Here is a 12995-nt window from a genome sequence, read left to right on the forward strand (position 1 = left end):
CCAATACCCCAGCCCCCCACCCCACCCCACCCACTGAGGACTGGAAATAATGATGGCCGATACTGGATGGGTGTAAGGTGGGGAAAGGGCCAAGTGGACATGATGGATAGAACAGAGTGCTACACTCATTAGGCTGGGAAATATTGGTGGAGCTTATCAGAGGCACGACCAAGGCAATGGAATGTTGGGACTCAGAGTAAGGTGAAACATGAGCTAGGTTAGGTAAGCTCTGGATAAGAACTGTAATAAAGTAAGATGACCCCATTGCTGGGCTCTCAGTTCACCTGAATTGATTCTGTATGTGCATTGCACAATAAAGCTTGATTCTGCTGCCTATCCTGAGACTCTGAGTGCCTTCTTTGGGCCAAGGGTGCCAATCTCTGCTTCAACATATCCCGTTCCACAAATGTATGAAGTTTGTTCCCACAAGTCCAGTTTATCCTTTGGTTATTGGCTTTTGACAGTGCTTGTTTGGATTTCGTTAATTGTTTTACTATTTGGTTTTTCAGATTTTTAGATATTATACTCTAGCTCTCCTCAAGCCCCTAGAGGTATGGATGAAGAGGGACTAACTCACTAATACCAGTGGGATTAATAAAAGTGTTAATCATAAATGATATGACATGTCTGCAAAGCATCCTCCTGCAGACAACTTGTGCCTATAAGGATGTTTCTTTAAAGTTAACATATTTATCTACCTATTTTCTTTAAAGTTTCTAACTACAAACTGAACACTGACTCACTCTGATTGTTAAAATAATGCACTCATAAAGGGACATAAAGGACATTTGATTTATGATGGCATGTTTTCTGACAGATATTAACAATTCATGCTTGAAGCATTCATTAAAAACTGTCCTGCAGTCTAGTGGAGCAGGAGACCTTGAACTAGCGATAGGATCCACTACTCCAAGCTTAAGTTCTTTCCCAGTGATTGAGCCCAGTATGAAAATACTAAAAAGCAACATTAACAGAGAACATAGCAAAAGAGCCAGAACACCACAAGTTGATATTACAAAGAACCCTCTAGTCAAGACAAAGAATGCATTCTGCTGCAAGCGATGGTCTTTCACTCAAACTTGGAGAAACGTTGTGCAGTATGACACAACATCAAACATCATCTTTAAAGACTTACTGTAGCTTTGTTAAACTATTTCTGTGATAAGACAGGCCTTTCTTTTTCATGTTTGATTGTGACTGTGTCATAAGGTCATCCCTGAGACAGGTAAGCTTCTACTTTTTACAAGCTTTTGAACAAATTAGGAAACAAAGCCTTGATATCTAACTATTTAGCTCTCGCATATACACAGGTGTACATTACGTCAAGGGTGAAATGTCTATGACAAAATGCCAGATTTCAAAAGAAAAATACAAAACTATACAGCTTGTAAATTCAAAAGTTAATAAAACCCATAAACAAACAAAAACCAGTCAGCTTCTTTTGTATTCTTTATTTGTTGGTCTTGCTTGTGTTCCCTGTCTTCTATCCATGCATCCATCCATTCTCTTCCGCTTATCCGAGATCGGGTCGCGGGGGCAGCAGCTTGAGCAGAGATGCCCAGACTTCCCTATCCCCGGCCACTACTTCTAGCTCTTCCGGGGGAATCCCGAGGCGTTCCCAGGCCAGCCAAGAGACATAGTCCCTCCAGCGTGTCCTGGGCCTCCTCCCGGTTAGACGTGCCCGGAACACCTCACCATGGAGGTGTCCAGGAGGCATCCCGATCAGATGCCCGAGCCACCTCATCTGACTCCTCTCGATGCGGAGGAGCAGCGGCTCTAGTCTGAGCCCCTCCCGGATGACTGAGCTTCTCACCCTATCTTTAAGGGAAAGCCCAGACACCCTACGGAGGAAACTCATTTCAGCCGCTTGTATTCGCGATCTTGTTCTTTCGGTCACTACCCATAGCTCATGACCATAGGTGAGGGTAGGAACATAGATCGACTGGTAAATTGAGAGCTTCGCCATGCGGCTCAGCTCCTTTTTCACCACAACAGCCCGATGCAGAGCCCGCATTACTGCAGATGCTGCACCAATCCGCCTGTCGATCTCACGCTACATTCTTTCCTCACTCATGAACAAGATCCCGAGATACTTGAACTCCTCCACTTGGGGCAGGATCCCGCTACCAACCCTGAGGACCATGGTCTCGGATTTGGAGGTGCTGATTCCCATCTCAGCCGCTTCACACTCAGCTGCGAACCGATCCAGAGAGAGCTGAAGATCACGGCCTGATGAAGCAAACAGGACAACATCATCTGCAAAAAGCAGTGACCCAATCCTGAGTCCACCAAGCTGGACCCCCTCAACGCCCTGGCTGCGCCTAGAAATTCTGTCCATAAAAGTTATGAACAGAATCTGTGACAAAGAGCAGCCCTGGCGGAGTCCAACTCTCACTGGAAACGGGTTCGAATTACTGCCGGCAATGCGGACCAAGCTCTGACACCGATCGTACAGGGACTGAACAGCCCTTATCAGGGGGTCCGGTACCCCATACTCTCGGAGTTCCCCCCACAGGATTCCCCGAGGGACAGGGTCGAATGCCTTTTCCAAGTCCACAAAACACATGTAGACTGGTTGGGCAAACTCCCATGCACCCTCCAGGACCCTGCTAAGGGTGTAGAGCTGGTCAACTGTTCCGTGACCAGGACGAAAACCACACTGTTCCTCCTGAATCCGAGGCTCGACTATCCGACGGACCCTCCTCTCCAGAACCCCCGAATAGACTTTTCCAGTGAGGCTAAGAAGTGTGATCCCTCTGTAGTTGGAACACACCCTCCGGTCCCCCTTCTTAAAGAGGGGGACCACCACCCCAGTCTGCCAATCCAGAGGCACTGTCCCTGATGTCCATGCAATGTTGCAGAGACATGTCAACCAAGACAGTCCTACAACATCCAGAGCCTTGAGGAACTCCGGGCGTATCTCATTCACCACCGGGGCCCTGCCACCAAGGAGTTTTTTGACCACCTCGGTGACCTCAGTCCCAGAGATGGGGGAGCCCACCTCCGAGTCCCCAGGCTCTGCTTCCTCATTGGAAGGTATGTTAGTGGGATTGAGGAGGTCTTCGAAGTACTCCCCCCACTGACCCACAACGTCCCGAGTCGAGGTCAGCACTGCACCATCCCCACCATATACAGTGTTGACACTGCGCTGCTTCCCCCTCCTGAGACGCCGGACCGTGGTCGAAGTTCTGCTGGAGGTGGGAGTTGAAGCTACTTCTGACAGGGGGCTCTGCCAGACGTTCCCAGCAGACCCTCACAACACATTTGGGCCTACCAGGCCTGACCTGGCATCCTCCCCCACCATCGAAGCCAACTCACCACCAGTTGGTGATCAGTTGACAGCTCCGCCCCTCTCTTCACCCGAGTGTCCAAGACATGTGGCCGCAAGTCCGACGACACGACCACAAAGTCGATCATCGAACTGAGGCCTAGGGTGCCCTGGTGCCAAGTGCACATATGAACACCCCAATGCTTGAACATGGTGTTCGTTATGGACAATCCGAGACGAGCACAGAAGTCCAATAACAACACACCACTCGGGTTCAGATCGGGGGGGCCATTCCTCCCAATCACGCCCTTCCAAGTCTCACTGTCATTGCCCACGTGAGCATTGAAGTCTCCCAGTAGTACGAGGGAGTCTCCAGAAGGTATGCCCTCTAGCACCCCCTCCAGGGACTCCAAAATGGGTGGGTACTCCTCGGTGCATACGCACAAACAGCAGTTAGGACCCGTCCCCCCACCCGAAGGTGAAGGGAGGCTACCCTCTCGTCCACCGGGGTAAACCCCAATGAACAGGCTGCAAGTCGGGGGGCAATAAGTATACCCACACCCGCTCTGTGCCTCTCACCGGGGGCAACTCCAGAGTGGTAGAGAGACCAGCCCCTCTCAAGGAGATTGGTTCCAGAGTCCAAGCTGTGCGTCGAGGTGAGTCCGACTATATCTAGCCGGAACCTCTCGACCTCGCGCACTAGCTCAGGTTCCTTCCCCTTCAGAGAGGTGACATTCCACGTCCCAAGAGCCAGCTTCTGTAGCCGAGGATCGGACCGCCAAGGTCCCTGCCTTCGGCCACCACCCAACTCACACTGCACCTGACCTCCTTGGCCCCTCCCATAGGTGGTGAGCCCATGGGAAGGTCTTCTATGTTGATGTGTATTCAATGATCATATTTGCATTACTGTTGATTATTTACATCAATAAATTGTATAAAAGTGTCATTTGTGAACCCACACTACAGAGAAAGATAAGGAAAACAGAATAGATGCTTTACTTATTTATCTAATTAATTACTTCCAGTTGCTAAACGAAAAACAATAACTAATTATAGGTTTATTAATATCACGTAATCAAGTCTTCTCACCTTCACTTTCCTACAATGAGGACTGACTGATACATTTTTTTTAAATTTGTCAAGTATGTATAAATGTTGTCCTCAACTAATTAAACTTGCTAAACCACTGTTTTTATTATGACATGTCAGCAATTTGAAAAAAATTACTTCATATTTATTGTGATTTTTTCTGAATGACGTAACTAGGTAAAATGCAAATATAGTAAGCAAAATCAGATACGTTATAACAGCCAAAAGTCAAGAAGACTAAGCAGTAAAACTAATCAACAGGAAGACTAATCAATCTGTTGTTAAGTTCAAAACTAAGAGAGTATTGTCATCAAGTAAAACGTAGCACTGAACAAATTTAACAAAAAGGTCCCAACAAAATCATTTAGAAAGTAAATGAAATGGAGCCCATCATACCAACATCTTAAACAGAGCAATGCCATAATACCATGTCCAGCAACACTGCCATTCACTTGGTAGCATTGTTTCAGTTAACAAAAAAGTTACCACCACAGTAGTAAAGCACATTATTTTTTACCATGCATGTCATCCTTTTACTGATTTGAGGCAGACTATTCAAGAGAGTAAAGGTTTATAAATTTATAGATTCTACAAACTAAAGTGCTATGGTCTGTAGCAATTATTCAGCAATAACACATTTAAAAATAAAAATATTTTAAAACAATAAAATACACATTTAAATTACAATTTTTACATTGTCCACTGTCAAGTGAGAAATACAAAGTGTTTTCATTGTCAGCCAGTGCATTATAAGAATACTAGCCAACCTGCAGCGTTGCATACGCCGCATTATTATGTATTGATGGGTGACCACTTCCTGAACGACAGTTGTCAGTACTTGTAGTCACAGTTGAGAAACACTTTTTTAATGTCTTTTAAACACAGGGGAAACAATGAACATGTGAAACATCCGTAATGTAATAAGCCACCAAGAAAAGTAAAATTGCAACAATGTTATCTACAAAAGTTAAAACAAATTCGAGCCCCGTGTATTTTTTAACTGCCTTGTGGGGTTGTAGTAGTGTTGCTGCTTTGCGGTAAGGAGACTCTGGAAGATTGTGTGTTGGCTTCCCGGTTCCTTCCTGTGTGGATAGTGCTTTGAATACTGAGAACACCGCTATATCAATGTAACGAAGTATTATTATTCCTATGTGTCCAGCGCGCGGGCGCGTCTGTCTGTCTGTGTGTGTGTGTGTCACACGCTCTTGCTCTCTCGCTGCACGTGGTCTTGTAGGCAAACGCCGCAAAAATAATATATTGATAGCTGAACACTTCCGGAAAGATACAGTTGTCTCAAAGGAGAGAAAAAAATGAACATTTGCAAAATCCGTAATGGTGCTTTCAGTAAGTACAATGCACACGCGTTTAATTTGTCGGTTGCCAGCCGACCGCCGTTGCACGGTCATTCAGCGATTCAGTTCTGAGACAAACATGCCTCTTCTTACCTGGTCCTCCCCCGTCCACCTTTGTTCTCTAAGCTTACACACCCCCTGATCATGTGCCCGCTTGCAAGAGCAACTCATGGAGACCCGCCCACCAACATTAAGACCATGGCGTAGTTGAGAAACACTTTTTTAATATCTTTTAAGCACAGGGGAAATAATGTACATGTGAAACATCCGTAATGTAATAAGCCACCAAGAAAAGTAACATGCTATGCTATGTTATGCACAGAAGTGAAAACAAATTCAAGCCCGGTGTATTTTTTAATTGCCTTGTGGGGCTGTAGTAGTGTTGCTGGTTTGCAGTAAGGAGACTCTGGAAGATTGTGTGTTCGCTTCCCAGTTCCTTCCTGTGTGGATAGCACTTTGAATACTGAGAACACCGGTATATCAATGTAACGAAGTATTATTATTCCTATGTGTCCATCGCGCTCTCTCTCCCACGCGCACGCGCGTGCCTGTATGTGTGTGTGTGTCACACGCTCTCGCTCTCTCTCTCACTCGCTCGCTGCACGTGGTGCTGCAGGCAAACGCCGCAAAAATAATATATTGATTGCTGAACACTTCTGGAAAGACACAGTTGTCTAAAAGGAGGGGAAAAAATGAGCATTTGCAAAATCCGTAACGCTGCTTTCAGTAAGTACAATGCACACGCGTTTAATTTGTCGGCCAGTTTTTGCCAGCCGACCGTCGTCACACGGTCATTCAGCGATTCAGTTTCGCGACAAACATGCCTCTTCTTACCTGGTCCTCCACCCTCTAAGCTTACACACCCCCTGGTCATGTGCCCGCTCGCAAGAGCAACTCACGGAGCCCCGGCCACCAACTTTAAGACCATTGGATAAAGCAGGTGAGACGCTAATGAAACAGAGGCACAGGGCTTATTGATTTTTAAAGACTGCTTCCTTAATTGTGTTTTGAGAGGAAAACATACAATTGTCCGTGACTTACAATTGGAGGACCGCCGACGCTAATGAAACAGAGGCACAAGGCGTATTGGTTTTTAAAGACTGCTTACTTCATTGTGTTTTAACCTCAGTTGTAAAGGATTGTTTTAAGGATCTCATGGGATACCCCTCGCAAACCGTTTTACACGCTGCATATGGCGATTCACCACCGCAAGAAACATGCCTCTATGAACAGTCAACGTGGCTCGGAGGTGCATGTGGCCTCTACGACAGATGAATATAAATGACGCCGTTTTTTCTTTGTTGTCGCGTCCGAGTTGGTGGGTGTGGCTCTGCGAGTTGTCGTCACATCCAATGGTCTTAAGAGTTGGTGGGCGTGGCTCCTTCCTACGTGCGCCATGGGTGTCTTACTTGTCGGCGGCTTAGTGAATCCACGCCCCTTCCGGCGTGCTTTCCATGGTTGGCTACTTGTCTTCTGACTTAGTGAATTATATATATAGATTAACAGAGTAGTGATAATAACACTTAAAGCAAGCTTCAGTTTAAAGGACCTTATAGCCAAAACATGTGAAGCAGAGAGCTGTTGGTGAGAATGAAAGGAAAATTCAGCTATTTATTAATTGTTTAGTAAAACAGGGAGCAGTAATGTTTAGAAATTTTAAGTCATTTTTGTAAGTCATTATTTGAATATAGACTGTTCAAGTAGCTCATTTATGATTTTACCCTTTGCCTGATGGCATCCACAACCCTGAAATGGATTTCTTAGGTATGAAAAGGGTCAGACTGTAGTTTAATAATAATATGTTTTTTTCATATTATAATGTAAAAATCTATAATTTTGAAAATGCTTTTTTCCATGCTTGTGCTTTTATACACTATTTAAATAAATACTAAAGGTTGTGTTCTGTTTCTGAGTTGTGCATTGTCGCTTAGAGAGTGCACATAAAAACTTAAATAAATGTGACACTTGAAAACAAAATCCTTCAAGAAAATGGGATGCTCTCTGTGCACAAAGTATCAAGATCAAAGAGAAAGCCAAGCAAAGAACACTTTACACTACCTGTAATGCTTATATGAAATGCAGTCAAAACCTCCCGTTACTGCTTAGACACGTTAGATGCATCCATTCATTTTTTTTTCCTAGCTATGCTTCTTTTTGCTGCTAGAGGTCAGAAGACATATTATGACTACCAATCTCCCTTTTATATAAATCAAGGCACTATGAGTTAGTATGTGTCTCAAATGAAACAACTGAAAGTAGTGAATGCATTTTAGTGATCATTAAATAATACATCATTATTGTAATTATTTATTTTATTTATTTACAGCAATAAGGAAAATTCAGTAAAAGTGATTTTGAGTGTTTATTGGGAAGCTACTACAGTACATTAACAAACAATACAGAGCACAATATTAAAAACAAAAGCACCAGAAGTTAGGCCAATACTGTGGAAAAAAATCAAACAAGATGTTAACAGATGGTCTACTCTCCATCTTACCTTAGCAGGGAGAATTAATTCTGTTAAAATGAACGGACTCCCTTTTTAAAAAAAAATCGCAAGAATACTTTAATATTATTTTAGAATAAGCCTGCTGGTCCGTCCTTCTATTGACATTCTAATGTTATTAATGGTATTATCATTTCTCCGAAAAAGAGGTGTTTTTTCCTTTTTTACTGGTGTCTCTTTTCTCTTTCTTTTGGGGTGGGGGATTGATTCTAATTTTGCTTTTTTTCTGTTTTTCATTTGCTTTTATTGTATTTAAATAATTGTATATTAATTTATTTGTATTGTATTTAAGTAATTTATTGTATCTGTATGCTATTATTTGTTTGATTAATAGACTGCTGTTGTATTAGTTTTCAATTTTAAAAAAGTGTAGGAGGTAGACAGGGTGTGCAGGAGAATGCAATATATGTGTCCTGAATATACAGCATTTCTTAATTATGCCTTTATTGATTCAGCTGAGAATTAATATGCAGACTTAGTGTAAATACATTTGAGGCAGGTAAATGAGTATGGCTGATAATGACAAGACTTGTTAAAAAACATGATTTTATTACTGTTATAATAATAAATGGAAAATCAGAAGTGTAGCACTTATTTTCCATTGTCATTTATGAGAAATAAAAGCAGCTTTGTCTTGCTGCAATAAGTTAGGAATCTCTGGTTCAAGAGTGAACCAGAACAGGATCAGCAGCAGATCGATACTTTTAAGGTTCCAGAGAAGCGTTTATAAATGTGTTCTTAATTTTTTTTTATTCCCGTTCTCTGCTTTTACATCTACAGTTGCACTGTCATAAAGTACTGCTCTGCCATAAAAAAGTATGTTGGGCCGACATTCACTGTAGACAGTGTGGCGATCCCGGCTAGGACGCCTAGAAAGGAGTAAGATGGGGGAAAGCAGGTACAGCAGGACACTACCTCCCACAATAAGCCAGTTGGAGATGCCCTGCAGCATCACGGCACCCCAGATTTCCGAAGGGCACCACGGGAGTTGGAGTTCGGCTTCACAGCCCTGTTGGGCCTGGGGGTGCCGCCAAGAGATGCTGCAGGGGGGCTCAAGAATCTGTACTTTCCGTATAGCCCGGAAGTACTCCTGAGTTACAGGGACGGAACCACAGAAGTACTTCCGGGCTGAAGAAATCAACAAGTCTCCATCTTACCCGGAAGTGCAGACAAGTCATGTGGCCGGAATGACAGAAGCACTTCCAGGTCAAAGACTATTTTTAAGGACTGGTGGAGACTCACCAGGCGAACTGGAGTTGGGAGGTAGTAGGACAGAGCTTGCTGGGAGGTGTGGAGGAAAGATTTGTGTGATTTATAGTATTGTTATATTAGTTACTTGCCTGTTAATGGTGGTGGAAGTGCTTTTGGGCACTATTACAAGAAGAAAGAAAATATAAGACCTTCTTGGTGCTTTTACCCTGTGTCAGTGTCTGTCTGTTGGGTCTAATGGGGCAACAGTGACTCCTGATGTTCACAATAGACTCCATATAATAAATAAAACATAATACCACGCTAATGTTTTTATAACACTTGCAATTAGTAACATTTTAACCAGTTACAGTATTTTGAGCTTACCAACTTTATGAACATTTATTTTATTGTATGGCTAATTGTCAAATGAATAAGACAGAAAAAGTATTTTACCAAAGTTTATTAGGTGTAGTTTTAATTACACATTTCTTTGTAGAACGTAAGGGTGCATTTGTGTTTTACAGATATAATATACAATTAAGGAACACTGGGTATATTGTGCATATACTGTAGTTCTAGCTGTTGCACTTATATAATAGCTTAAACTTTGTTTTTACTGTTTTGCATTATGATGTTCTGTGTTTCTGTTGAAGAGAGTGAATTTTGCCTCATTGATTAATAAAATACTACCCACCCAACTATTGCTTATTAATGCATATTCTTTATCTGTACTACATCCCTTTAAATTATTAAATAACGCAAACATTTCTGAAAGTGTCACTCTTTGTGGTTTAATGTTTATTCATTATTTACATTTACTGCAAAGGCTTAGTTGTAATGTTTACTTTTAATATATATTTTATGAGTTCCTTTTCTTTTATAGGTACACAGTGGTGAAAATTTGTTGGCCAACCACAATATGAATCCTCAGTACCAGATGCACTCATATTACTCAGCAGCTTCTTATCTTGGGCAGAGTATTGGTTCATCCTCTCACATCCGTCAATTAATGGCCATGGATGAAAGCCCCACATACACAGAACCAAAGATGAGCAGTAAGTAAAATACTTCACTCCTCAAAGGACCATCAGTTTTTATAAAGATTTTATCAAGAGCACAGACGAGTACATCAGGAGGTGGCCTGTTCCAATTTGTGCATTAAATAAAAAAATGTAAAACAAAAAATAATATTCACTGATGCTTTTTACACTGTTTAAAACTGAGATCATGTCTGTCTGTTCAGGTATTCCATCTTTTTTTTCACAATTGAAGCAACGAGTGAGTGAAATATGAATTTCACATATAAATAAACATTAAGCATAAGTCCCTCTTAGTTTAAAAATTCAAAATAAATGATGGGAATGTAATCTGTATAAAAATTATTTCTTTAGATAAATATTTATACATTATTTGTGTTAAATATTAAGCTTTATAGTTAATGTATTTTAGCCGTGACATTTATTAGGGATCAACAAGAATGACCAAATATTCCAGTTTTCATTTCCCAAAAAATGCTCCTATATAAAAACTGAAATGATTTACTTTGCAATTTAATGACCTAGGCCTTAAGAATTTTGTGTAAAAGTCTCTATTTTACCTTTAGATTGCTGAGATATTTCTTGTAACAGGCTTTCTCTTTTGGAAGGGGCCGTTACAGTTCATGTAATAACTTTTTTTCTAAAGCAAAAAAAAAAAATGCTATGAAGTGACTAAATGATATGGGGCATAATGACCTAAGCCTGTGTTAACACAAAATAACATGGTTACACATTTTTGTGGTAGTAGTAACATGCTTTCCTCTTCACTCTTTTTGCATTTGTAATCAACCTGGTGTGTCAACTTTGTAACATATTTTACTCTTATTTTTTTTTTTTTAAATCCTTATTATCTGTAGGAAAATAAAGCATTCAAGAAGTGACAAGGATTATAAGTACAGCAATAGTAGATGCCATATATTGGAAAATATTTTGGATTGATAAATGGAGATAACTGCATGGATGACTTTCATAGATTCACGTGTTCACAAAAAGTCTCAAAGTCAAATTGAAAAACTGCTAACTGACTGGCTGTCACCTCTAAGTTGCTGGACAAAAACTGTAAAGTGGGTTGCTTCTTTAGAATTTTTTCTGAAAACAAGTGTTGCTTCTTGGAAGACAAGAATAGACTTTTACAAGAAGGGTCTGTTCAAAGGTGCTTAGAAAAATACAAAGATGAATAGCTGCTTTAGTAAGTAAGTACAAAAAGTGGCATTTAGAGGAGGAGGTCTTGCTGGTTAGTTATATTTTACATTGGGTAAACCATCGAATGAGGTTTACAATTTAGACGTGCATTTCTGCACTGTCAATGAAAATCAGCAGTTCCAAAAGTATAAAAGGACTGGAAGATGCCAGAAACATGACTTGAACCATGAAGTCAGAATAACTTATTTTCCAGTGATACCCCATGCCTCATTAACCTCTTTTGTAAAGTGACATTCTAATGTTAGCAAGCTATTTTTTAAAAATTTATAGAAGATGGTTAACTTTAGAATGCAATTTTGTGTGGGCAAATGCATAAGCACCATGTTTGTGAAGAAATAAATGTCCACTTGAAAAATATCAAACTTATCCTTTAACTTATTTTTTTATTTTGCATTAATTTAATACTGCGGTGGGCTGGTGCCCTGTCCAGGGATTTGTTCCTGCTTTGTGCCCTGTGTTGGCTAGGATTGGCTCCAGCAGACCCCCGTGACCCTCTGTTAGGATATAGCGGGTTGGATAATGGATGGATGGATGGATTAATTTAATATTTATTTTAATTTCCTTCTGTTTTTACAGTGGCCTTTTGTTTACTGCAATAGATTATTATGCGTTGCTATGATGGGGTGAGAGACTATAGATGTCATGATACTTTGCATGTGTAATGTCACTCAAATAAAAATATTTATTTTTAGATTGTGAAACTTTTTAGTGTGTGTTGTGTAGCACCAGATATAAAGGAAGTTGAGAGAATAGAGAAGGACTTTGGAAGATACAGGATTAAAGATAAATAGGAAGAAGACAGAATATATGAGGTTTAATGACAATCAGGATTAAGAAGTTAGCCTGCAGGGAGAGCTATTGGAAAGAATGGATAAATTTAAATATTTAAGATCAATGGTAGACCAAGATGGAAAATTAGATGCAGTGAAAACGCATAGAGTGCAGTGTGGATGGAGAAATTGGAAGAGGTTATCAGAAGTATGTGATTAAAGAATTAAAGTGAATGTTAAGACAGTGGTAAGACCAGCAGTGATGTATGGAACTAAAGACATTGATAATAAAAGGAATGAAGGAGAAGAAGGTAGATGTGGCAGAAATGAGAATGTGGAGATGGATGTGTGGAGTTACAAAAAAAGAACAGAATAAATGAAACAATCAGAAGTACAAGAAAAGCGGGAGAGATGTCAAAGAAAGTACGGGAAGTAGGTTGAAGTAGTATGGACATGTGATGAGGAGAGACAATGAATATGTGGGCAAAAGGTTGATGTAAATGGAAGTACAAGGGAAGAGAAAGTGAGGGATGCCAAAGCCGTGGTGGATATATAAAGTAAAAGGAAATCTGTAGGAAA

At 41.0% G+C, this 12995-nt stretch overlaps 1 protein-coding gene across 1 annotated transcript in view; it reads left to right on the forward strand.

The window, feature by feature from the left end:
- Nucleotides 1-12995, forward strand: part of dmrt1 (doublesex and mab-3 related transcription factor 1) — a 188106-nt gene that overhangs the window by 96163 nt on the left and 78948 nt on the right. Inside the window, exon 4 of the mRNA XM_051929554.1 lies at nt 10290-10461. Within this exon, the coding sequence (XP_051785514.1) occupies nt 10290-10461 (172 nt within the window). The remainder of the gene's footprint in view (nt 1-10289; nt 10462-12995) is intronic.

The sequence above is a fragment of the Erpetoichthys calabaricus genome, chromosome 7, assembly GCF_900747795.2.
Source record: "Erpetoichthys calabaricus chromosome 7, fErpCal1.3, whole genome shotgun sequence".
NCBI lineage: Eukaryota > Metazoa > Chordata > Cladistia > Polypteriformes > Polypteridae > Erpetoichthys > Erpetoichthys calabaricus.